The 27703-nt window shown below is 39.9% G+C and overlaps 1 protein-coding gene across 1 annotated transcript; it reads right to left on the bottom strand.

Annotated features, from left to right (window-relative positions):
• Positions 1–10: 10 nt before the first annotated feature.
• Positions 11–27703, bottom strand: quob (quattro b). The gene is made up of 24 exons (XM_032513405.1): positions 27476–27703; positions 17988–18185; positions 15746–17273; positions 14412–14615; positions 14033–14156; positions 12984–13077; positions 12520–12606; positions 12293–12409; positions 11217–11315; positions 10968–11116; positions 10258–10396; positions 9969–10091; positions 9550–9747; positions 8324–9309; positions 5913–6162; positions 5468–5557; positions 4865–5089; positions 3710–3880; positions 2954–3131; positions 2542–2658; positions 2184–2438; positions 1570–1814; positions 905–963; positions 11–766 (listed from the first exon to the last, which is right to left on the bottom strand). Exons 1-23 carry the CDS (start codon positions 27476–27478, stop codon positions 925–927), a joined length of 5619 nt encoding a protein of 1872 aa, XP_032369296.1. The 5' UTR covers positions 27479–27703; the 3' UTR covers positions 11–766; positions 905–924.

Genomic DNA, 27703 nt, shown 5'->3' on the forward strand with positions numbered 1-27703 from the left:
TTTGAGTTTAGACTGAAAGCATGCTGGTTAAATTTATTGCAAAAATAGTTGGGGTGCACATAAAAACACAGATAAAAGCCAAAATATTCATCATCATAGTTCTGTATTTCAAATAAAAACCCATATAAGCATTACATACACAAATCTCCAGTAACATATTTGTTTATAAAAAACAGTTAATCAAAAGAAAGGACAGAGTGAATGTTTTTTTTTCTAGGAAATAAGTAAGACACATACTGTTATTATAAAGGTTGATAAATCTGTACAAAAGGCAATACTTTTGGCACATAAAAGATGAAATTATGGTGTTTACTGCCTTTGTGACACAATTCCTCACAGATTCACAAGATTTTATCGCCTCAGGGTTCAGGATTGTGATGTTTATACAAATCTGCGGCTTTAATTTCATCAGGATTATTTAGCCAAATTCTTTGACTATTGTAAAGTTTAACATTATACAATGAATAGCAGGTAAGCACTGACTCAAAGTCGGCAGCAACTCAACTCGACTATGATCCTTTGCATGAGCTATGAAACTATGATTTACAGTGCATTGTACAAGGCCAGTTCCACATTTCAAGATTTATCTCTGTTTAATTACAAAACATTTACAGACATTTTTTTGACCTATTGTTTTAGTGGTGAGATTAAAAAAGAACATAATATTTACAGAGTGGTAATCGATTACAGCAACTGCTGGTATGCATGTTTAAATAGTTTCATCTTCAACAGACTGCTCTCTGCTTTTCTTGGGTTGCTTCTAAGTCTGTAGAAAAAAAGAGACCATTTCCACAACAGAAGAGTTTATAATGAATGAACACATAATAACTAACTCCTAAAAAATGACTTGTATTATATACAAGTTTAAGAAAAGATGGGTGATGTATAATTGCACTACACTCACCTTGTACCTTGTAACACAGGTCAAACCTCAGTGGATTTTCCAACACTATTGTTTTGAACCTGAGAGATTCATAAAAACATTATTAATGTAATATTAATAATAACAGAAGGCCACCCATAATAATCATTGGCATTAGAAAATTCACTTTCCATGCAGGAACAAAAATTGACTTTACAGTATAAGGAGGGAAGAGATAGTTTATTGAGTAATTGTTTTGCTTTCAGGTTGCATTAGTATTCTGCCTTCTTAATGGGGACATCCCGATTGGATCAGAGCCGATGTGGAAATTTTTTAACTGATCTGGGATCAGCAGTCACGCTGATTACCTTACTCCGATCATTAACGTCAGTTAATTCTACCATTATAAGTAGAAATTGATTTTTATATGTGAGTTTTACAAAAAGTTTGTTAAGTTAAATGTATTAAGCTATATTTAGTTCCATCCTTTAGTTACTTTATTTACTTTGTTATTTGTTGTAAACAAATGTTGTGCTGTTCCATAATCATACATATATGATATAAGTATTGAATCAGTATTCTTTGTTGGCAGATATTCAATATTTTTAAAATTTGTATCAGGGGCCAAAAAAGCTGATTGAGACATCCCTAGTTCTTAATGTTTTTAGCCATATCAACAATGACTCAATTATGAGTTGTTACTGCACCTTGCTAGGGGGCAGATCCTTGGCCTGGTACTGTGATTTGATTTTGGGCTTGGGTCCAACTGGTGGTTTGTTTTTTTCTGGGGATCCTGCCAGAGCAACTGCTGCAACCGCTGCCTCCTTTACAGTGATCACAGAGGCAGAGACCAAAGAGGCATCCTCCACCTCTCCTCCAATAGCAGAGTGGTAGCTGCGACTGGAACTGCTGAAGCCACTCACACTCTCTCCTGATGACTCAGAGCTGTCCACTGGAACAAAGAAAAGGCTTGATTATAGATATGATCACTGAATGGATAAATGATCCATTCAACACGTCATAACTTAGTGAGTAAAAGAAATTTCTGAACTGGAAAGCCAAGGTTCCAGCACTCTGCCAGCAATCAACCTCCCTTCTGAAATGTCCTTGGATTCCTTTAAAAAAATAACTGACCCAGAGGTCTGGCCTCTGACCTTGTTGGAAGGCTCGAAACATGATACTCAGCAGCCTCAGTGAAGCTGTTCAGGGGCCAATGATACCATTGTATGGCAATGGGAGCTTCCTAGGTGTACCATTTTAATCCATTCTGGTCATATATGAGTTAATACCATATTTGCTTAATTGTACAAACTAAACTCACACAATAAGATGTGACTCCCACTCTCATGATCCAGGTCATCCTCCTCCAGAGCTCCAGGAGGCGATACGTATCCTCCAAGGCCCCCAGCCACCACCCTCCGCATTGGCCCACACAGGTATTGCACAGGGGACCGGGAATCTTTTCCAGAGGAAGAGGAGGAAGAAGAACTGCTTCCTGAACCAACAGATTTGGGCCGGTCCCCAGGGAGCCCATCCTGGGGGCCGGATGATCCGACAGAGGACAGCACCCTGTTTTCTGCAAAGACCAGGTGAGAATTCATTTTATGAGAGAAAGTGTTAAGATGGAAAAAGCAAGAAGAGCCAGAAGTAAACCTGTTTAACTGTCAGTATTTGCTCACCTCTTCCAAGCAGTACATAGTTGACGGCTCGGTCATTAATAGCTGCATCACTGGGCTGGATGTCCATGAAAGGCTTGTTTCCAATACCCATGAACACTCTTTCCTGCATACGGACCTCTACAAAAACGTGAAATCATTAGTTTAAGAACATTAAAAAAAGATAGTACACATAGGCAGTGCAAATGTTATATTTCGAACATACCAGCCTCTATCAACGAGTCTCCATGACATTTTCCTGACACATGTTACCATTGGATTCTGATAATGTACTGTATGTACATTGGCATGAAATAAGTTTTTTAACCTTATAACCTTTGCTGTGATGATGTTGGGGACACTGCTTGCAAACAATCTGTAATCAAAGCATTAACTGTGTTTGATTAGCAATGTGTCTGTGTGCATTTGTTGGTACCTCTGTTGTGTACTGCCTGCTCCCACAGGATCCGCTCCAGGTCCTTGGTCCAGGCGTCCTTCACCTCCTGGCTGACTGCTTGAAGTGTGTATGTGTCCTGGGTTTTTCTCTTCCTGAACCAGATCTCAAAACACAGGCCACTGTCACCGCTGTTTTGGGTCATGCCTACATCCGACGTCTAAATGTAAACGAAATAAAAATGTATTAAAATTGGTAGTTTAAAATGGGGGCAACATCACAAGCTTCGGCTTCATCCTGCTCCTTTTTAAACAGTTTTTGAAACTATTAATTGTAATAGTATTTTTAATAATATTTGTAACACTGTAAAGATATTGTTCATTTTCCTTTGGTATGTTGCTATGCACTTTTGTTTTTTTTATTTTATTTTATAGTTATATACATTATTTTTGTTTAAAATCAAAAAATCAAAACAAAAATATGACAAGCAGTTTGGAAAAACACTGACACAAAAGACATAATTACATTGCCTTAATGTGATTTAACAATTTTCTTGAATAAATAATGTATCATAGGATAAAAATATTTTTTTAATACTCATTCTAATGTGTAACATGGGGCAAAAATGTTCATGTGGAAGGTTTCTCAAGTTGTGACAAGGAAACTGCATTTTCCATGTGTATGATGAGTAAACTTATTACCTTCTACTGCTGCTATTGCTTAATTTACTGGTACTTCATCTTACACATGAATACCTTTGAACTTCACATGGAATTGTATGTGTTGAAATATAGGTACCTTAAATGACTGTTTGTAGATGTATGTTTCATTTCCTACGTCAGTCTTCCTGGTTTTGCTAAAGAGAATGAGTTCTTGAAAGAGGAAAATGTGGCGTAAACATTTTTTCTTCCTGAATGTTACCAAGAACTCATCTTGGCGAATCAGATGCCCCTGCTCCTTCAGATTAACCTGTCAAACACAAAAGAAGAGTCTGGGGGTCATGTACTGTAGTCAGTAATAATGCACCAGAAAGAAGAAATCACTTACTTTAACTTTACAATTCCAGTCCAATACAATTCGCCTTTGCTCCCTACAATAATGAGTAAGCTTCTAAAGACACCGTCAAACAAAGATACAGACTGGGTAACATTAAACATAGCCTAATGGCAGATTTGAAATATTTGACTGATGCAATTAAAGAAAACATCAATACAATATAAAATAATTTTTTAAATTATTTCTGACAATGTAATTTAGGCTTTACCAAAGAATAAGTGCACCCCCAGAACTTTTTTGTGTTGGTGGAAACCATAGGCAGGTCACTAGGCTACTATGCAGGACTGTTGGGTGCAGTTGAAGTTGCAGGTGAACCAGTTGCCTACTGTTACTTTTTAGTTTTACTGAGATTTAGAAAGGTTATCCAACATAGTGAAAAGGTAACGCTGGCGATATTCAGTATTTTTGAATTGTTCATATATCCCAATGTAACAATGTAACAGAGGCCTAACGTTCATAAACTACCTGAAAAAAGCCCTATCAATCCATCTTCATTTCCTCTATGTCTGCTCTCCAGATAATGAAGCTCCAGGCTGTCATCCCACCTACGCAACACAACTCCCCTCTGCATTCCATGGAAAGGATGATGGAACTATTATTCATTATCATCCCAGAACATTACTCCTCTCCCTCACTACACATCATCCTTTATTCAAATATGACAAAGTCCTGCCTGTACTTGTTTCCCGACTCTGCTTTCCCCATCGCAGGCAAGATTCCAATGATGTTGCTTAAAGATAGATGAGAGTGTGATAAGTCATTCTTATCCCAGTAATGTACATACTATATCTGTGCAGCATACCTGTATATGTATATGCTATCTATGAGACATGAAATCTTGCTTTATATTTTGGTTTACAAAATGACACAAAAGTTAAAAGAAAATAGCTGTCTTACATCACAGTGGTGGATGGCGTCCATGGCCAGCAGGTTGTTGCCGTGGCGAAGCTGGAAGTGGATGACCTCCCGGGCAGCCTTGACTTCATCCATCTCTCTGGTTTGTCCCGGACCACACTCCCTCATCATGTCCTGCAGCAGCAGGCTGTACTTACTGATCCGCTGCACAGGCTTCAGCAGGTACGACCACAGGTCCATCTTATCCCCCAGCTTCAGCTGCTTTTGCTGGTGTAAGAGGAGAGACAGCGTGCTGAGTGAACCTGCGGCAGTGTATGGCTAAAGCTATCAGGATCATGCTAATGCTGAGTTGGAGAAGACATATCTAAAATAGTGTATAGAGATGTACTTGATGTACAGCACATTTTTATTTGGTAACTTCTTTTTATAAGCAGGGTGTCTGTACTGTAAGCATGTTAGCATGCTGATGTTAGCATTAGGCTCAAAGCACTGCTCTGTCAAAGCTTCACAGAGCTGCTAGCAGAGACTCTGATCTTGTTAAAATAAACCATTCTCTCCCCTCTTGTTAAAGAATTGTCACGATGTAGTTTTGAGAAGGGAGAATGAGAGAATTAAGAGCAAAGGGAGGCTGGCAGTGGTTCTCACCTTGAAGTAAGCCTGTCCATGATTGATGAGAAGACTGTCAGACTGTGGTTTGTTCTTGCTGTAAAGGGCATACAAAGCAAAGCTCTCTTTCTAAAATAAAAGGAATAAATAAAGACCATTAGTCATCAGCATAATCACCAACAAAAGAATTGCAAGCGCCACATAAAATGTGAACTACCATAGGAGTACACAGCTGTATGAGCTATGCTACATACTCTATAAGACATAACATCAGTAAAAACACATCTGGAAAGGCCTCTGTTTACAGTCAATTATGTTTAATTATCACAGTTTTGGTTCAAAACAGGAAACCATTACTTAACATAACACAGATCCCCATCTGTCAAAACCTGGAGGCATCGTGGAAACAGCAATTACTCAGGTGCACCCCACTTGCACACTGTAATTCATATTTAATTTTTCTGTGTGCTCTCAATACACCTACATGTCGGAGGAAGCAGCGTCCCACTCGGAAGGGTTCATTCAAGCAGCTCTCCAACTCATTAAGGAAATGGTGTCGGTGGAAGTCGTGGAGTTTTTCTAAGTTGCCAAAGATGCTCCCCCTCTGGCCCCTGAGGTCCTGAGGGACGTCAGGCCTCTCCAGCTCAGGGAAGTAGTGCTCTCGAACGTAACCCAGAGCCTTCACGTACTCCCTCTCTGTGGACAGCAGCTCCTCCATGATCCTTCGCAGTTTCCTGTTCCACATATAGGTAACAGAAATGTGAAATATCATTGATTTCATTAAAACTTATAACTACACCAAGATGAGCCCAAGATGATACTCAGTTTTACATTATTTATTTGTAGGTATGACAGTGTAGCCTGGAATTCCAGACCCAAATCCAAAATATTAAGGGCCTAGCATCGAGTAATGAAAGTCGCCCATCTTGAGGAGCGGCACCAAGCGTGAATTTGAAAATCTCACTGCACATAATTGGATAACACTATGACCAATTACAACAACACGGGGTGACGTATGCAGAGCCCCATACGCTTAGCTACCAGCAGAGCTAACTTGTAGATTAAACTCTTGTCATCTGTTTAGCTCGCCTCTGTCCCGCCGACATCAGATACACTGATGTGATTGGTGCAGATTGGTAACAGGGGTATAGTTATTGAACAGAGAATGAATATGTACACTACCGTTCAAAAGTTTGGGGTCACATTGAAATGTCCTTATTTTTGAAGGAAAAGCACTGTACTTTTCAATGAAGATAACTTTAAACTAGTCTTAACTTTGAAGAAATACACTCTATACATTGCTAATGTGGTAAATGACTATTCTAGCTGCAAATGTCTGGTTTTTGGTGCAATATCTACATAGGTGTATAGAGGCCCATTTCCAGCAACTATCACTCCAGTGTTCTAATGGTACAATGTGTTTGCTCATTGGCTCAGAAGGCTAATTGAGGATTAGAAAACCCTTGTGCAATCATTTTCACACATCTGAAAACAGTTTAGGTCGTTACAGAAGCTACAAAACTGACCTGCCTTTGAGCAGATTGAGTTTCTGGAGCATCACATTTGTGGGGTCAATTAAACGCTCAAAATGGCCAGAAAAAGAGAACTTTCATCTGAAACTCGACAGTCTATTCTTGTCCTTAGAAATGAAGGCTATTCCATGCGAAACATTGCTAAGAAATTGAAGATTTCCTACAACGGTGTGTACTACTCCCTTCAGACGACAGCACAGGCTCTAACCAGAGGAGAAAAAGAAGTGGGAGGCCGCATTGCATAACTGAGCAAGAAGATAAGTACATTAGAGTCTCTAGTTTGAGAAACAGACGCCTCACAGGTCCCCAACTGGCATCTTCATCAAATACTACCCGCAAAACACCAGTGTCAACATCTACAGTGAAGAGGCGGCTGCGGGATTCTGGGCTTCAGGGCAGAGTGGCAAAGAAAAAGCCATATCTGAAACTGGCCAATAAGAGAAAAAGATTAAGATGGGCAAAAGAACACAGACATTGGACAGAGGAAGATTGGAAAAAAGTGTTGTGGACGGATGAATCCAAGTTTGAGGTGTTTGGATCACAAAGAAGAACGTTTGTGAGACGCAGAACAAATGAAAAGATGCTGGAAGAATGCCTGACGCCATCTGTTAAGGATGGTGGAGGTAATATGATGGTCTGGGGTTGCTTTGGTGCTGGTAAGGTGGGAGATTTGTACAGGGTAAAAGGGATTCTGAATAAGGAAGGCTATCACTCCATTTTGCAACGCCATGCCATACCCAGTGGACAGCGCTTGATTGGAGCCAATTTCATCCTACAACAGGACAATGACCCTAAACACACCTCCAAATTGTGCAAGAACTATTAAGAGCAGAAGCAGGCAGCTGGTATTCTATCGGTAATGGAGTGGCCAGCGCAGTCACCAGATCTGAACCCCATTGAGCTGTTGTGGGAGCAGCTTGACCGTATGGTATGCAAGAAGTGCCCATCCAACCAATCCAACTTGTGGGAGCTGCATCTGGAAGCGTGGGGATTACCACAACAAATTAAAAGCTAGAATGCCAAAGGTCTGCAATGCTGTAATTGCTGCAAATGGAGGATTCTTTGACGAAAGCAAAGTTTGATGTAAAAAAAATCTTATTTCAAATAAAAATCATTATTTCTAACCTAGTCAATGTCTTAACTCTATTTTCTATTCATTTCACAACGTATGGTGGTGGATAAGTGTGACTTTTCAGGAAAACAAAAAATTGTTTGGGTGACCCCAAACTTTTGAACGGTAGTATATATATATATATATATATATATATATATATATATGTACATATACTATGTATTTTGCAATATCCTGGACAGTATTTCACTGAGCTTTAGATTACAGATGAGGGAGGGGGTTGTTACTTACAAAACATTGCTGACATTGTTTTCTGTTGGCGTGAGTAATGTCTCTGAGGTCCTTAAATCTTTAGGGCTCTGGGTGAAGAGTGTGCATCCTCCAACCTCCTCTTCATTACTGTTTCTTTTTGACTCGCAGCTCAGGTTTCCTGACCGTAAACTCTCATTATGGGAAATGGGCCGATTTGGGACGGGCTGCAGATTTTTTTCCAGTGGCTGTGTTTCGCTCTGACAGTGTTTGTGTCTTACATTCAAGGGTGAAAAGCCAGAAATGCTCGTCAACTGAGAGCTCACACATGAGCCCTCGCTCAGGGATCGGCCCAAAAGTTGGTGTGATGGAAAGTCATTGTCCCCTTCAACTGACTTTGAGCTCCTCAAATCTGATTCACTGTGGTGCTCTTTCGGACTCCCTTTAGGTTCTGGATGACAGTCAATGTTTTGTGGAAAAAATATAGCCATTTTCTCATTTGTAACTGCTGCTTCAGGTAATTTCTGCACTTGAGATCCTCCTTTCTCGCTCGCTTTCAAGTCAGGTTTATAAAGGGGGTTGAAGCATGCAGCAGTGGTGCTCGCTCCTTCACTTTCTGATATACTGACCAACTCTTTCTGACAGATTGGCTGCTGGGTCATGAAGCATTCATTATCCCCCTCCTCATTCCTTTCCTCCTCCTTCTCCATTCCACCATCATATCCCTGAAGGTTTGCAGCTGTGGTCTGTTGTATATGGTTCTTATCTATGCCTTTCTCCTTCTTCTGCTGAAGACGTTGCCTAACTTCTTGGCACTGGACCCAGGCTACATTCCACAGTTTCATCACCCGCAAGGCCCCAGATCCCACGGCACAGGCCTTAGCTTTTAGAGCCTGGAAGTGCAGGGTGGAGAATTTGCCACCTAATCTCTCTTCATACATCTGAAGTGTGCTCAAGACCTGGCCTGAATAACACCCCTGCTCTACCTGCTCCAAAGAATGAATGCATTCTTTGGCCAGGGCAGAAGCCTAGAGAAAGAGAGAGAGAGAGAGAGAGAGAGAGAGAGAAAGAGAGAATTAGAAAGAGAGAGAGAGAGAGAGAGAGAGGGAGGGAGATGGAGAGAGAGAGAAAAAGTGAAGTCACAATTTTAGATTCAAAGATGAACACAAATCAGTAAGAAATATATAGAGAAAAGGCAAGTGAAAAAGAAAGAGGCTTTAGAAATGTCAGTTGGATGAAAAAGTATGGTGCTAGGACAAAACCCAAACCTGTTCACAGAAGCGGTGCACATGCACCAGTGTATCCAGTTCTTTGTGCCTCTGTTCTACACGCAACATAAAATCATCCACATTTGATTTGAAAGTGCCGACCAGAGTCCAAAAAACATCTGTTGCAGGACTGGAATCACTCTTGCCAACAGCTTGCTCGGCCTCCGCAACCAGGTTCAAGGCGTTCTGTTGTTTCTCCTGTAACGAATGATAAGATGTCAAGTGGAACTTGCATTTTCTTCCCCCTCCTTTATGCGAGACTCTGAGTTACTATTTACTGTTAACAGTGCAGTGATTTAAATATTTTCAACTTTAGGAAAATGAAAAAAAACTGTTGGTATCTAAAGAGAAACACAGACAGCCAAATAAGGGCAACTTCTCTCAAGTTTTAAACTCCTTTTGTTATTTTGCCATACTACCTTTGTCTGTTTAAGGAACACATCAAAGTGCTGCAAGGCCTTTTCAGTGCACATTAGGGTATCGTCTGTAGTGTAAGAGTCCTTCAGTCTCTGTTCCCCCTCAGCACTGAACCACAGCCCGGCCTGCAAGACGTAACGTTGGTTTATAGCTTGGCAAAACTGTTAGCATGGCATTACATATTTTATTTTTGAGAAACAGTCACCACAATACCACATTAATGAATTTCAGCTGTTTCAACTTGTAGTGTAGATTTTAACGTTGGGAAGTGACTGAAAGAACTGCTATTACCGTGCTAATTTTGGCCTCCATCTCTCTGAGCCTGAAGAGGAACCCAAGGTGCTGCAGTGACTCATTTGATCTCATAACCAGAGTGTGGAGCTTCTCCTCCACCTGGTTATACAGACTTGTCACTAACTCCAGAGCATCTCTGCAAGAACGGTGAAACAAACATGAAAAAACTCTGAGAAAAATCACATGTACAAATTACATGAATACAGACATTATTATTATATTATTAGCGGTCTGCTAATTCTTTATAAAAGACCATTTCTAAGTACTATAGCTATACATGCACACTTGCTGTCATTGATAAATTGTGGTGCCATACTGCTGATTGCAAACAAGTCTAGTGTAAATAATGTGTATATATTATAATCATCTGTAAATGTTTAACAAATATTTAGGCACAAAAAGATAGATAATTCACTCAATATTATCAATGGGGGTGGGGATGATGCAATGGACATGACATATTCCTTTGGTGTGGGAGATCAAGGTTGGATTCCCACTACTGATACATCAACCAATGTGTCCCTGAGCAAGAGACTTGCTTACTTAACCCCTAGTTGCACAAGGTGCGAGTGATCTCTGACATATATAGCAATTGTAAGTCTCTTTGGATAAAAGAGGTGAAATGTGGTTTGTTACTGTGATGTACAACGGCATTCAGTGTACTGATTGAAAGAGAGCGTACTATAAGTAGATTCATTATCTGATACCTGTAGTCCTCAGACTGTGGAAATCTGAACTCCTCCCTCCTCATTCTGGCCAGTATAGCTCCTCCTTCTCTTTGCAGAGTCACCAGTCGAATGTCCTCCAGCACCTCTTTCATTGAGGCCCTCTGTTCCTGAATGCATTGTTGCACTTCCTGTAGCAGCCAAAGCAAAAGCAAAGTCAACACATCTGACCTGCTCCAAAATGTGTGGTGCACTGACTACATTACGTCACTAAGAAAGTGTATGTTCTACCTGGGCAGAGTCTATCTTCTTGCTGCTGTCCACTTTCTTGATGGCCTTCTGTAACAAGGTGTCTGCCCCTCGCAGGTCAGTCATGAAAGAAACCAGTCTCTGAAACAAATTTGATTTAAGCCCGGAAGTAAAAAACGAATACATCGTGATAAACAAAGAGTCTTGAGGTGAAAATACACTACATCTGTGCCATCTGCTGCCTACAGAGATAACCCCAGGTAGTACCATCCTGAGGTGTGCTTATTAGTTACAAACACAGGAGCTTGCAGTCAGTGCGCTGCTAGCTTCACAACCCTTTTTTGATTGTGGCCCCTTACTTTGCATTATGTCTATGAATGGTGAACCGTAAAACTGAATTATCTTTTTGTTTGTTTTATTTTTAGGGGCCAGAAGATGAATAATTATCCAGAAATTCACAAACAAGTGCAAAATTGAAGGAGGGCAGGAAAACCTTTTTTTTTTCAGCAGAAAAATGTGAGTTATGTTGTATTGTATGTATATGTATTGTCTGCCTTCCTATCCAGTTAAAAAAAATGATGACCTACTAGCCTGATGTAGTGGCCTAATGTGCAAAAAAAACAATGGAAATGTAAACAGAAAGGGTGGGTTGGATTTTAGATATTTTAATCCATCCTAAAAATACATCAACATTTTATTTGCAGTCATCATACACCCATCCACTTTAAATTCTGCTGAAATACTGTACAGTTTATATGAGCTACAGTAAATACTTAAATTACATACACAACCAGCTTTTGGCAGAAGAGTCAGTGAGGGTAGTACTGATCAGTGTTACATGACCAGTATAAAATACTGTATCTTCTTAACGGTCAGTAATTTACACTATAATGAATAATTTAAAAATCATTTGTACAGGACTTTCACCATGTTTCCCTCCATTTAAAACCAAAGCTAAATTTGGCAAGAACAACAGAAAGTATGAATGTTTGGTGTGAGGGTGTGGATAACAAGTCATCCCCAGCTGGGGAACTGTGTTTGAACAGCAGTCTCCTCTGAATATGGGAAACTCCACAGTTTAGAAATGTGAGTGTGGGACGTAAGTAAATGTTCAGTACCTGATGGAACTGCAGCCAGTCGGCATGACTGTACGTAAAGGTCCCTCCCAGGTCAGGGGTCAGCTGGGAAGCTTCAACTGTCTTGTTGAGGGCTTTCATAGAAGTCACCATGTCCATCTAATAGACAAACATAGACATCAAGGTTAGGCATGAATTATTAGTACCACTCATCCCGCATTGAATTAAGAGAACAAAGGAGTATATGGAAGAATTTTTTCATTTCTGACCTGTAAACCAGGCTGTTTTTCAGGTCGAGGACAAGTGTCTTTATCCACCAGCATCAAAATACTGTGGACAGCATGGAGAGCTTGCTCCTGTAGCAGATAGTCATTAAGTCAACTACAAAAAATTAGGTCAGACTATTATTTATTTTAATTCAATATACTAGAAAGGTTAAGTGCAACAGGCGTACAGTGTGTGTCACAGTGTGTTTGATAAAAATGGAGATTGTGCCCCCTGGTGCATTTCTTCACCGCTAACAAACAAAAAAAAAACCTTACTCAGTTAAAAATTGTGTTACTCTGTGTTTGTGTTTTGTTTATGCAGACACACAATGACTAATCCATCAGTTTCCTTATCTGTAAATCGAGGAACATGACATCTGTCAGCATCTGATGACCTGTGTGAGTGTTTTTGGGTGAGTGCAGGCATTGTTGATTCAGACTTGTGCATGCAGGTTTGTTGTTTTAACCTGGACCATCAGCAGAGCTTTGTAGAGGTGAAGCAAAGGAGGCTTCTTCCTGGCATTGATGACCAAAGTCATTCCTAGGTCTCGAACTTCTTTCCTGCCAAAACATTGAAACCTGTTAGGGCAGAATGGAACTTCTTCAAGTCATCCTGGCCTTTGTGTGATAAAAGGCTTTTAGGTAAATTTATTTTTTTCACTTCTCAAATCTGTATTAATCTATACCCTTCTTACACACACACACACACACACACACACACACACACACACAACACACACACACACACACACAAACACACACACACACCACACACACACACACACACACACACACACACAAGCACTCTTCTTCACACATCCTTTTCCACACTTTGACACCTTCACGCCCCCCTCTTAATGGCCTCTTCTTGGGTTACTATTGTTTGAGCCTACATCAGACACAGTTGCTAATTCTAGCAAGGCGCTGCATACCAGACAGTTGGCAGCCAGCCTGACCAGAGACTGTTGAGGTATGGCTCTTTAGTGGGGACAGAAGAAGGCCAAGCTATCTAGAATGTCTTTTTTGAACTTCAAAGACACCATTAAACCAGTGTCACCATATAACACTGTTAAAGTGTTTGCTTATAGACCTTTAAGGCAGAGTATTGACACTCATTTGACACACAGCATTCCTGCCAGCTGATTTTACAGTACTACAGAGGCAGACTTGTTCAGATCATATATTTGTGATTCTGCATAGAATATAGATGTATTCATTGTAAAACAGTAACTATACAAAAGCATTTCTTAGTGTGCATGTAAAAAAAACAGTATCATATTATTGAAAGCCTATGCTGAATAAGATATTTCAAATGGTATATGCTTCCCTCTAGTGGTCTGACCTAATATTACATACCAACATAAATTGGAGCTACCCAATGAGCTATCAACAACATATCTCATTTGCTGGGCAACTGAGGGGATCACCAACCAATATTGGGCGTCTCAATAACAGATATTTGGTCTGTTTGATTTTTTGATACACAGATATCTAATAGTCATCACTTTCAGTATACCTTGGTATGGAGTGTAAGTAGAGCAGTAGTTCACAGACATTGTGGGCTGACACCAGAGGGGACATCCAGTCCTTTCTACCTCCATGGATCTCCACCACCGCCCTACCTGTCCGGTCCCTGCTGCCTGAGGGTTTACAGGACAGAGAAAAAACTTGGTGAAATGTAATAGTTTTTTGATGTTTTTTTTAAAGGTGCAAAGGGTAACCTTGAAATTCCATGCAAGTAAACAATTTAGTTTGGTAAAAAAATATGATTGAGATTTAATGACAAATTCTGTGAAAGTAGAGAATAACATGATTTTGATAGGGCCTTTTTAAGATACTGAAATTATACAAAAGATTTTTTGGTGTTTTTGGGTGAATGCTCAGAAATCAAGTACCTGGCAAGCTAATAATGCCCAGTTCAAGCAGACCACCGATGCCTTTGAAACCTGATTCCTCGATCAGTGGAGACTGAGGAGCGTCAGAGCTTGCAGAAGGAAGTTGAACTTGTGCAGGAGATGGCTTTTCTATCACTGAGTGATGGAGTTTGGAGTCTGGTCCATCTGCAGTGGAGGGAGTTTCAGTCCTACTTGACTGGGAGTCTGCATAACATTAAAACAAACATTAATTTGTCTTCCCACAGAAAAAACTTGACAAAACCAAAGTAATGCAATTGGCAATTGCAAGAAAATAGTTAAATTATGTGTATTTTGTTTCTCATAACATGGTTTTATTTAATCCATCTACTGTCTCTTGAGGACGTTCTGCTAAGACAGCGCAATGTCCTTTAAACTCTCAACTTTTGCCAACTTTCTATTCCAGAAATTCCAGAAATCTTTGCCCTTTTTTTTTACCAATAGCACACACACAGCCGTTTATTATGATCTGTTGCTCAATGCTATAAGGACCTCTGAACATTCCCGCCAAGCACAATGATTGAAAATTAATAAATTAATTAGTTCTTCATCCATAAATCTTAATAGTCCTCCATCAACATGGAGGCAGCTGTACAGCTGTGTACAGACAGACTTTTACATTGGACATGGTCTCTTTAACAAAACACTGCATACTAAGCCTGGCTTTGATTTCAGACAATCCTAATTGGCCTCTCCTTAGGGCCAACAAAGCATTGCCTGTGCTCTCTCTTTGCTGCTTTAACAGTCCATGACAAGCCTGTCTCCAGGCAAGATCTCAACATACCCCTCTGAGGGCATGAGGATGCATGCCAGCGGGTGCAGGAGACATAGAAACCTCGGTCTTGCATGTCTCTCTGCATTAGAGGAATGTTCTGCTCTTTCTTTTTACCCAATGGGTTCAGACCCTCACTTTCATTGGGGTCCAGCATGCTATATCCGTTCAGTCCTTTGGTGATGGGAATAACGTGAATGTAGCCATACTGCCAAAGAACCCAGAGAGCAGCGGGAGACGATCATACTCAAAGCCTGATCTTTGACATTTTAACCCAAGCTCTTTCCTCTTTCTTCATGATCCCAGTGGATCACATTCCCTGAAGCACCCAAGGTCACGGTCAATTTTCAATCATTCTGTTTGGCGTGAATGTTCAGTAGTCCTTCAAGCATTGAGCAACAGATTACAATAAATGGTTGTGTGTGTGTGCAGTAATAACACACTTTGTGTGTGGGTGGGGGGTTAAAAAGGACAAAGGAAAGGAACAGAGAACAAAAGAGTATAAAAAAAGTAGTTTGAGCCTTAATTTGCCTACTCTGCTTACCTCTTTTAGGGGACGTCAGCTTCAGAGTGACCTGATCCAAAACTTCATCTTTCTTACACTGCATTATGCTGGTGATTGTTTTAGGGCAGATATCACTGTGGCTCCTGTTGTTGAGTTTATAGAGAAGTGGACTCCCTTTAGAATTCTCTGACACAGTGGACAGAGACCTAACCTTAACTTTGTGTTTTCCTGATGGTTTTACAACTTCCACTTGCTGATGGGATTTAATGTCACCATCTGATCCCAGATGCTCACTAGCATGATGTCCTGATTGTTGGGAAATAAGTTTCATCTGCACTTTGTGACTATGGCTTAAACCAGGGGTTGATTTCAAAATAATGGGTGATTCCTTCATTAGGTTTTCAGTTTCAGAACTTGTAGGAACGTCTTTCTGGTGGGATACAAAGTTTTCTGGTGTTGGCTCACAGGAGTGTCCGTATTGACATAGCTCGTTACTTATCACAGGTTTATTACAGTGGTCACAAAAGTTTCTAAGTTTGTCTCTTTGAGCTTCAAATGCACCCTTGGATCTCAACTCTCCATCTTCACAAAGGCTGACTTCCTCCAGGGCAGCCAGGAGGTCTACACTCCCCCTCTCAAAAGCAACTGGGTTTCTCAGTGCTGCCACATACGAGTCTCTGTACCTACACTTCAAGTCTTGCTCAGTTGGCTCATACCCCAGCTTTCTCTGGCTGCATGGCATACAAGGCTCCTCTGCACACTGAAGTGTGTGTCCACAAGGAACAATATTCCCAAGCGGTACTGGTGGCGGTGGTCTGACAGGTTTGAACGAAACTGAATTGGGTGGTTTTGGATGGCTGCCTCTCTGTTTATCCACAAACTCCTTCCCTTTGGCGATATCCACCAGGTCTACATAATCACCCTCAATCTCTCGATAGTTGCAACTGTCCCAGGTATTAGGAGAAACCCAACCCACGGGTTTCACCAAAGGTCTGGAGCGTGATTTGGGGGTTCGTCTTTCATAATCCATTTTGACAATTTTGGAAGAACAGTCCACAGGTCTCAAAGACGCAGGCATTCTGTCTTTTGCAGGAAGAAAAATGGCTTCCATTGGCAGGGTGGAGGAGTTAAAATGAGAGGGAACTGAGATGTGTTTTGGCTCAGGAGGTGCTTCCCGATAAGTGGGCAAGATTTTAGGCTTGTCTAAAAACTGTGGGATGGCTATTTCAGCCCAGGGCAATTTGATTACTCCTTGATCTGTGCAAAGCAAGCAGCGTGACAGAGGAGTTCCATGGCGTCCTTCATTGATGTCGTGCAGCCATTCCTCACTGAAGATGCAAGGGTAGGAAGTCTCAGGGACGGGGGTCTCCTCCACTTCCCAACAACCCTCCTCCAGAAGACTCTTGAGGACAATGCGAGCCGCTTGGTCCCCAAAAGGTTCCACCTGTAGATAGAAGTCTCCAGGACGAAGCAGCAAAGGGTTCACAGGTGCTAACTGGATGACGGTTTTGTCATGGAGACACAGAGGCCAGCCCTCACAGCGGAAAACCACATCAGAGTACCCTGCCTGAAAAAACAAAAGTAGTTTTTAGTGTAGTTTTGGTTTAATTAGCTCTAAATTCTAGTTCCATTGATGTATTTCCCCCCCTGCAATGTCTTTGCAGTTTTTGCCTCCTATTTTAAAATATCAGAAATCTACAGTACATTTGTCATGTTTGTATACTGTTAAATTAAATTTATTACAGGTAATACAGAGTTATCTCACTTGCGTTTCTCTGTGTGTGTTTACACTGTATACTGTACAACACAGTACAAACAAGGTAAGGTGTAGCTTAAAAATTTATTATGGTTTTATATAAACTTTATCTATGGAATGCATAGGCAACTGCGTCATAACCCACCATTACAAACTGCATATAAATGGACCGTGGAGAGTGCTCATATAAGAACAATGTCAATGGGCCTCATCCTGAGCCTTATTAATGTCAAAGCAATATTGATAGAGAAACTGCAACAATACATAAGTTAATATTAATGTATTGTATGTCAGTCTAATTATTATTCTTTGTCCTACATCTACTTTTGGAACTACAGTTCCCATAATTTGGGGGCTTGGGGTATGTAAACAGGAAGTATGACGTCAGCATGGAGTTAGTGAGATACCCTGTGGGCTAAACTTGAGCACTGTATATTATGTCTGTGTGTTTTATTATTGCAGCATAGGAAAAAAAAGAGTGTGAGTGCATACGTATCCACTGAGATATCCAGTATTAATACTCACACATGCTGCCTGTTGGACACTCTCCAGCAGGTGTTTGGAGGGGATGAGAAAGTCTAGCAGACACTGTAATGCATCACCGTGGTAACGTTCCTCAATGGTGCGGAACAGCTGGCTGAGGACGATGGGTGCTGTGGCCTCGAAAGGCGGGAAGAGGGCAGAGAGTGCACCCTGGATGGACGAGTCCAGAGATTCTGGGTTCTGGAAAACAAGACAAGGTGAGATGAGCTTTGTGGAATAATATTTTTAATATGTATATAGACTGTGATATTCTAGCTCAAGTTTTGTCAAGGACACATCTACCAGAAACTACACAACATTAAAATAGACAATAAATAAAAGTAAAAGGAAAGTGCACATGTAGATGATAGTTTGGCTTTATTACAAACTGTCTCTGTCTGAGAAAGAGATCAATACTATGTTAAACCATCATTTTGTAATTGTGAGGCATCTAATATTTTTGGACCTCATTTTGTTTCAAAACCACATGAACTCAACCAAACCCTAAAACTAGGATTGCAGAGATTAAAAAAAAACTTTACAACAAAGTAAAAAAAAAAGTACAGAAAAACACTGCTGTGCATGTAATAAAGGTTAACAGAACATCAATGTCATTGCATAAATAAAGGAGCGGTATGATCGGCACATAACTTTCAAATGACAATTGACCTTTCAACCAAGGCACATACATCCTAAAAAATATCCTTCAGGCTTAATAAATCTTTCATTACAGACTGTCTTGTCCATATAATTAAAACAGCTGTCCTTAAACCAAAATCCTGGCAAATACTATTGAAGGTGGTTTTAATTAGACTGGGTAAACCCCTCCCACTCTGCGATTTGATTTCGCCCTGCAGCTCAGTCTGGAAACCTTCACGTTTAATTCTCCTGCTGTGGCAGGTTTAACATGATGACGATAGAGAAGCGACCAAGCAGCTTCTTGTTTACATTCAACATAGCGGCCATCGAACGCCACCAAAGCGCTGCAAATCATTTATGCCACTGTCGCTTCAAAAGGACTATCCAATTGCGCACAGTCATTTGAACTATGCCCGTTGGTCACGCCTCTTGTGCCGAGAAAATACAGAGCAGACCCCCCAGGTCAATGCTCAATCTCAAATCTATTGAGCTTTTCTTGGTCTGGTGATAGCCAGACTAGGTTTTAATGTTAATAGAGTGGCTTTATTGCATCTTATGGTCTGGTGTATTGTGCAAGTTTGGGTTAAATGTGTGTGAAAATGAGTGTGTAATGCGGACCACAACTTTCAATGGAATTCAACACTGATTTATTTGAAGAAGGTTGCACATGCAGAATGTGTCAAGGACAAATGCTCTGCAAATGCAAAATAACAAGACATATATTTTTTCTTGGCTTTTTGCCCTGAACTGTGCTCGTTTGGAATCCCTTAAAGAGTTTGGGTTCGGTTTTAAAGTCAGAAGAAGAAAAAGTGATAAACTTCTCTGTGTGAGTGCATTTACAGTATTGGATCAGTGAATTATTGCTGGGCCTACCTGTATAAGTAAAAGGCAATATAATCTCTAATAAACTCCAACCTGCAGCAAAAGATCCAATTCACAAAAATCTATGAATACAAACAATTTCATCCACTTAACAAAAGGCTCATTATCTATAGGGGATCAGGAGGGGTATTTGGGTTGAGCCAAATCAAAAGCATCTCAACTTATCTGGAGATGATTAAGTCTGTCCTGCATGAGTTTGTGGAACGTCTTTCATGTCTGGCCAGGATATGCTTCATTTAAACAAGTATATTTGTAGCAGACTAGGGTCAGCGTCTGATCTTATTCAAAGTGACAGGAAGAAGCAAAGCAGACCAAAGAAATGCATATACAGTAAAGATGCAACAGTGTGACACAATTTTCTGTCTAGAGGCACACTTGGTGCTAGTGTTTACTGTATATGCCAATGTCTGTATTGGATATTCTGCTAGCACCAGCTGTGCCATGGGGGACGTCCAGCTAAACACAGAGAAACTTGTAAAGATGAAAAGAGGCCATCTTTAAAGCATTTTTGGTGAACCAACCAGACAGCATGTAAGGGCTGTCAACATATAATTTAACATAATTATTTACGTGTTTCTTTTTATGTTGTCTTGTGTTTTAAGCACCATGGGGTATGATTATCTGTACAAAAACTGCATGGCAATACATAAAATAGTTGTTGAGACATTTTACAAAAAAAACAATAATGTGACCCTCATGATGACGTTATAGGAAATGTCAGGGGATCACCAAAGGGATGGGGGTACATGGTCCCGGAACCATAAATGTCTGTACAAACTTTCTAGGCATCAATCTCTCTACATAAAGGTATTTTTTTTATGCTAAAAAAATGTGTTTAATATACAGTACAGTGTTGTCTGGTGTTGAATAGATGGGTACAATACTTTGATATAATGATTTGCTTTCTCATTTGGCACCTGTAGAGTGCTTTAATATGTACAATTTTCTTCTTTCATTCACAAGCAGTGCAGCCAAACTATCTTTGTAATAAAAAAGAAAATGAATAATATTCATCTTGAGTTATAAATAAGAACTTGATACTTACCCTGGACCTGGACAGGTCGCAGCCACTAACCACAGCAGGCGTGCTGTTTATATAATCAGTTCACAGTATCCCTGCTGTGTCAATCTCCCAGAATCACAAAGGAGTCTGTTTTAGTCCCCAACCTCATCTAGCTTGATGGCCTAACCAAGACCAGAGACCAGCCCAGGACAAACACAAGTGCAGCAACTTCAAAGACCTCACACTGGGACTCTTCTGACTGCTTGGCTAACGGATGCTTGTGTGAGCACCTTGGACAGTCATGAAACATTGGGAACAAAGGTCATGAAGTAGTTTCATGATTCATTGAATAATTCAGTGACTCATTCAACTTTGATTATACTACTCACTTTAGTGTTTGTATAGCTAAAACTTTTGTATTGTGCATTTAGATACACAGTGGTTTTGTTTAAGTGAAGTGTCTGAAATGAATTAAATGTGGGATGCTGGATGTAAATCAATATCAATATTTGACAACTAATGTTTAGTCTTTGTATCACTTGTAGACATTGCATGTCCTCAGTAGAAAAGAATGCTTCCTTTTTCTGATTGTGCACATCTGTCACAACAGATTAGGAAATGGAGAACACAATACCTTCGAGGCTGGCTCTTGAATGGTAATGCATCACAGCTGTTTTAGACTGACTGCAGCCATTCAATTTTGGGTTCTACTGTATTTCTCAAAGCTAACGATAAACCTGAGGTCATATCTAACATGACATAGCTCTGAAGTTACTGTTCAGGGCTGAGACGTTCAATTTCCCTACGTGTAAATTTTATGTGAGATTAAGTGGGGATTCAGATTGATGATTCTACAAAATTACTAGTGTGTCAACTCTTCTGTAGCTTGATTTTAAATCAATCCTTCACTTTAATTCCACCTTAAACAAAAACATTAATGACTTATCGTCATAAAATTACTTCAAAAATCATTTGAGATTTAAACCTCTTTTTGTTAACACTCTGGCTAAAATGACAAAAACCTATGCCTGGATAAACTTCTTCTTAAAAAAAAAAGTAAGGTTGAATGCATGAGACTGGAACTCCTCTCTGTGGGTGGTTTGGCGAGTGTTATTCATATGAGTGAGACACTCTTGAGATTTGACTATGCACCGCTCAGCTAGACCCAGTTCAGATAGGCTAGTCAGCCATATGAACGGAGAGTAGTAAGGTTCTTCTGTATCTCCTTACGTCTGACAAACTGCCAGACAACATGCCAAACAGGCCTGAACTGTGAAAGATTCAGCAGGAATTATCATTAGACAAAGCTGATTTGTGTCCTGAGTACAGGTGCAGTTGGTTTGGTATTTGAAGAAAACACTAATTTAATCATAATCATAAGTTAGCTAAGTATTTGCAGAACTTCATGTACTTTATTCACAGCCTGTCATTGGAGTACACAGAGTCATGCACACCTAATATATTCTAAAATATTCAGCGTCTGAATTAAAAACACACAAATGGAAAACCAAGTTACTTCATCTTCATCTCATGATTTGGATTTTTCTCATTCTGTGTGTTGTGTGGATCATACTGACTGATATATCCTTTACTTTTTCAAGAAATTTGTTTGTTTTCTCCCAATATCCCAGCTCTCCCAGTTTATAGTAGCAATAGAGGGTTAGTTTGGGCACTGAGGTGAAGAACCACATGAAAAAGTGATGCCTAACATTTTGATCTTTAAAATGTTGTACATTTTTAAACTTTTCAACACCCCTCGGAAACCCTGTGTATGTTTAAGTTTCCTGGTCCTGTCATGCTGTCTCCCGTCATGCTGTCTCCCTTTGACTGAACACACCCACAGTAATGTAGAAGCTGCTAATCCATTTAAAGTGTGCGGTATGTCTACAATGTCCTGTCAAACTTTTTGCATCTCTTCTGTTTTGTCTGCTGCAGCCATTCCTTTTGTGTTTTTAACAGTTCCTCCTGGTTAACAGCAATTTAGGTACACAATCACCTCCCTACATCCTTATGACAACACAATTCTTCACTGTATATAATCATATAGTGCCTAACTCTCTTTTCCTTATGTGGACCGAAACAGAGTCCAAGGTATTTTACTCCAAAAATCAGCCAGCCAGAAGAATTCAATCAAGCTTAAATCCTGAACCTTTATCTTTTATCTCTACACATTCAACACAAGGGGATTCCCTCTCTGCCCATTATTGGCCAGTGCAGGCTGTGATAACTCTGGAAATAGCTTCAGTCTCCAACAAAGATCATTGTTTGACCTGAATTGGCATGCTAGTGTGGACAACAGGCATCTCTCTTTGTCTTGTCCGCCCTTCAGGCCCCCAGGGCGTTTTCGCAGTGCTGAGCATTAACCAGATAATTACAAGTTTCCTCCAAATTGCCTTGGGCTTTGGCTTAAGAAATTCTGGACCCAGATTTAAGCCTTAGTAAAAACAAGATGTCAAGGTATGTAATGCACATTGTGCATATGTGTCAAGATTAGAGTAGGTAAGCTGACCAGAATGTGATCATAAAGAATAACTTCAACTAAATGGTCGCAGCTCCTGATATGACATGCTGAAAGGATTTGTTGATGTCTCTGTTGAGACATCAACAAGTTGAGTGGTCATCACATTTGCTTGACAAACAAGCTGTCACCACAGCTCCTGGCTAAGCCAAAAACATAAGAAGAAGTCACAGTTGAGTCAAAACCTTCCAATATACTGAAGACTGCCTGAATTCTGCGTGTTCAGACATGCAGATGTTTCCAAGAGTCTCAGGTGACACACCACCAACTCAGCCCTAACATCAGCCAAACATAATGGGCAAAGAGGGCTGATGGGATACAACATAAAACCACAAGAAATATGATAATGGGAAGAAGAAAGGGTCATTTGCAGCTTCTAGACTACAATTACTGGTTTCACACTTAACCTTAAAATGGGAAGAGTCTCAGAGCAATCATAATCAACATAACAGTCTTAGTCAAATCCTAATAAAAAAAAAACATGTTGCTGGTATTTCTTAGGTATTCTCTATCCTTCTTTACTTTTTCATCCGTTAACATTTGGTATCTCCTATTTGGCGGTGAGACAGTTCTGTCTTTGTGTAATATCCACTGTTGTTAAACTCAGCAGATGGGCACCCATTTAGCTGAGCAATCTTAAATCCTTTTTACAAAAAAGTCCCCTACTTTCTTTCTTTGAGTCACCGCTGCCTAGAGTAAACACGGTGTGTGTTTGCTATCAGACCTTTAATCCAGCAGGGTTCCTATTATTCACTCATGTTGTAGTTTTTAAGAACCCAAGCTATGTTAGTAAAGTGAAGAGGCCACATTAATAACATGAAACATTTTTGTTTATCTCATATTGCATGAGATTCAAGATAGTAAAAATCAGCAAGTTTCTACAGTAGCCTAATCTGAGGGTGAGCTGAGATTTGATTTCACAAGTGACTGTATCCTGCAAACAATGAACAATGAATGTCTTGTAATATTGTACCATGTAACTTGGAAGTCTCTGTATTTTACCATCTTGTAAGACAATCAACCAAGTGTGTCATCTCTTTTGAAATCAAAAACGGACTCACATTCACCCATTTACGTGCTCTGGTACAATACCTGCATCTAATTCTGTATTGGATGCACTCAACATATATTATCTCCTTCCCTTTCATGCCAGTTCAGCATCTCCTTAAATAGTACCAAGGGTTAAGGCAGGTGTATAGTTAAAAAAAACAAAAAAAAACAGCTGACATATAACTAAAAAGTTAACATGCTGACTTTTATTCTTCTTCTAGAATGTCTCCATGAGGGATTAATAATGAACCACTCCCGTTAAACAGAACAAAACATAGTCTCCTGGATCTCAACTCATTTCCCAAAGCTTGCATTCTGGCAAACTATAAGGAAATAAAATTCTTAATTGTTTATTTTTGGAGGCTGTAACACACCATAATGGCTTCCATATTTCACCTCACAATGTTAAAATGGCCATTAAAAAAGAAGAGAAAAAAGATTAATAATACAGGCAAAGAAAGGCCTTCTGTAATCCATTTAGCAATAACACAAGAGATTTGTTAGTTGATCAGTTTTTATAAGGAGTGTGTTAAAACACAGACATCTGCTGCTCTTCATTCCTGAGCCTTGCAAAATTTTCTGTACGTCCAAACAAGTTCCCAACTCCAAACAGAGAAACAGAAGAACAGCAAACTACATGCCATACAAATTGAAGGTCTTTTTCTTCAGTAAATGTTGGCTCATCACCGTCACACAGGATATCACCTCAGATTTGCCCAACAGATCTGAAGTTGTTCAGCTCATGGAATTAAAGCAAGCAAAACCTGATTCTTGTGTGATGTGTCATGATCACTGAACCAGCTAAAATAACAAGTGTCATCTATTAAATAATTGGGCTCAAACCACTTCACACGCCACATGTCTGGAATTATACATATTTTTTATCTATAAATCACATCAGTTTATTGTATAGATTTTCCCCGTATTTGGCAAAGTCACAGCAAGGGAAGCAGTGAGCAGGAAGAACTGCAGGAAGCAACAGTACTGTCTACTGATGATTGTCTGTCCCATGGCTGTTGAAGAGAGAGACACAGCTGTGACCCTTTAAAGCTAGGACAGTACGTATAATGCCAGCCAATCAAAATCTAGATGCTCTCACACCGCGTGTCCACAGTGTTTCCAACAGTTAATAGATTAAGGTATGTGCATGCATGCTTTAAGCTGAGTGGTTAAAAAATGCATTGTGACTGAAGAGCATATCTGACTGATGATATGGAGCAGGTACAGTAAAGTATGTGAAAGTCTGTTGCTGTCATCAAGAGACTTAAAGCTGCTATTAGAAACATATTTTTTTAACAGTGGGTCAAATGACTTCATGTGTGTCAAAGGTGGTCACTTGTTATGAGAATTATCCCCCAACTCTGCGGTTCTCTTTGGCTCTACTGAGCGTCTTAGTGTCTTACAGCTCATGGTTTTGGTTTTACCCCCGCAGCTAGAAGCAAAAAGAAAACAAATGTTCACCCACTGCACACTACCTGTTTAGCAACAAACAGAAGACAGGCAAATTTGGTGAATAGTTGATGAGTACTGTTGAGCATTTAGCAGCTAAACAGCCTGGTATTTCTTCCCAGGAGTTAGTGGAGAGGAAAGCAGAGCTAAAAGGAAAGTGTAATGTTGGACTTATATTAGTTGGACACAAACCCCTGATGATTGCTGATGTTGTGCCGTGTCTGCTTGATGTAAATAGGCAAGGTTTAAAAGAATCATCTTATTGTAATGAAAAACATAATCTAACATACAAGTTTTGCCTTGTAAATGCGAAATCCACCATCGTTCACTCTAAATTAATCATTTGCTAATGACAGTAGATATTTTTACCAGTTCGGACGAATCACAGAAAAAACTGCTACCCTCAAACTAAACAATGTTTTGGCGAGATGAGAGCGTATCAAAAACCCAGCAGCAAATCTCTGGCTTTGCTGATTTGCATTAACTTTGAATAGACTTTGAATTCTGCAACAGACACTAACACTTCAAATACTACCTACGGCATCGCCATGTTTAATGTTCAATGAATGAAACACAGGCTGCTGTGATGCCTTTAAAAGAAAGGGCTTGACCTTGCTGGTTAATGAATGACTCTTGGCTGTACTTCCAACTGTCACACAGTTAGTCCTGTAAAGGCAAATACAAATCGCACTAGAAACCTTGGGCTCTGGTTGACATATTATTGCTTGTTTACCCAAGACTGAAACTCCTGGTCATGTAGGGTGCAGTAATCTAATAATTTAGACTATGCCAGCTCATGACTGGAAGTTGGAGGATGATCACCGAAGACGTCATGAGTCAAGCAATAAGTAAATCAAATAGTTGTGGCTGTCAAAGCTGGTCAAACAAGTGCTTTGGATGTGAAGTGAGGATAAAGTACTCTTCAGTGGTGGCCACGACAAGCAGCCAAGTCTGGACATCTTTAAACCTCCTTCCATGCTACTCTCTGTGAAGCTATCATTTGTCTGGCATGGACAGATGTTAAGGGTCTGACTGTTTTCCATACAAAGAAGAAATGTAGATTGAATAAATAGAAAAGCTGAATATAGGAGAAGCTAAATATGCATCGTTATGATATTTTCTGTATTTATTTATGTATATGCATTTATTTGACAATTTTCACAGCAACAACAACCAGTAAATAAAAGTTCAAAGACTCCACATCCTCCCACAACCCATCATCAAACATGTTCCCTTCTTGTGGCTCATTCTTTGTCATTAATTAGTTTCTGTTGTGACCGGGATTAAACTAGTCCTCTCCAGTCGTAAAAAGCCCTGTGATTTCAGCTTTTTAAAGTGCCAAACGCTAAACTGGAGAATTACATTATTGAGCATGCAAAACAGTCAAATAATGTATACCCCAAAACACTCTCCACTCACTGAAGTATGTGTGCCACCCACATCAATTAAGTTCTAATCAAAGGACTTAAAGATTCAAAACAAAAGACAATGGGTTCCTCTCTGTCCCTCTCTCTTTGTCAGTGTGCACACACTTAAACAGCTTGAGATTCCGTTGATGTGAACCAGTCCCACCAACTGGGCTCAGGATAACAAAAAAGTTTGAAGACTGCAGTTACATTAGTATTGTGCGACCTTTGTATGTCACAAAGATAAGGTTTCATAAAATGAGGACAAAGAATGTGCATCACTACTGTGCACAGTATCAAACTGAAAGAAAAGGTTGCTAAAAAAACATTGAAAATGCATTAGTTACAACATATCAGGCTTCCAAAATTTCAGTCAAACATAACTGGCAAAGCCGCAGAGAGAAACAAAGTCACTTGTCCAAACCAGAGTCTCACACTCTCAGTTACTGGGTCAGTGGAGCACTTTAACTCTTAAACCAGAAAGTAACAATAAACAAAAATTACAATTAGGAGTAAAACTTATGCTATTGTGATGTTACTTTACCATCTTTGCAGAGGTTTTTCCTCTATCAGGAAGAAGTTTTTTTCATTTTTGGTCCTGATAATCCTCTGCAGACAGCCTCCCTGGGCTCTGTGCTGAGAGTCTTGCCATGTTTAGAGTATCAACAACAGAAGTTAACCGAAGTACATCCACATGACAGTGAGCTGTCTTGATCAAAAAGTAATCAACGTCACTTCCATTCTTCATAGACTATCCACAAGTCTGCGTCCA

The sequence above is a fragment of the Etheostoma spectabile genome, chromosome 4 (assembly GCF_008692095.1).
Source record: "Etheostoma spectabile isolate EspeVRDwgs_2016 chromosome 4, UIUC_Espe_1.0, whole genome shotgun sequence".
NCBI lineage: Eukaryota > Metazoa > Chordata > Actinopteri > Perciformes > Percidae > Etheostoma > Etheostoma spectabile.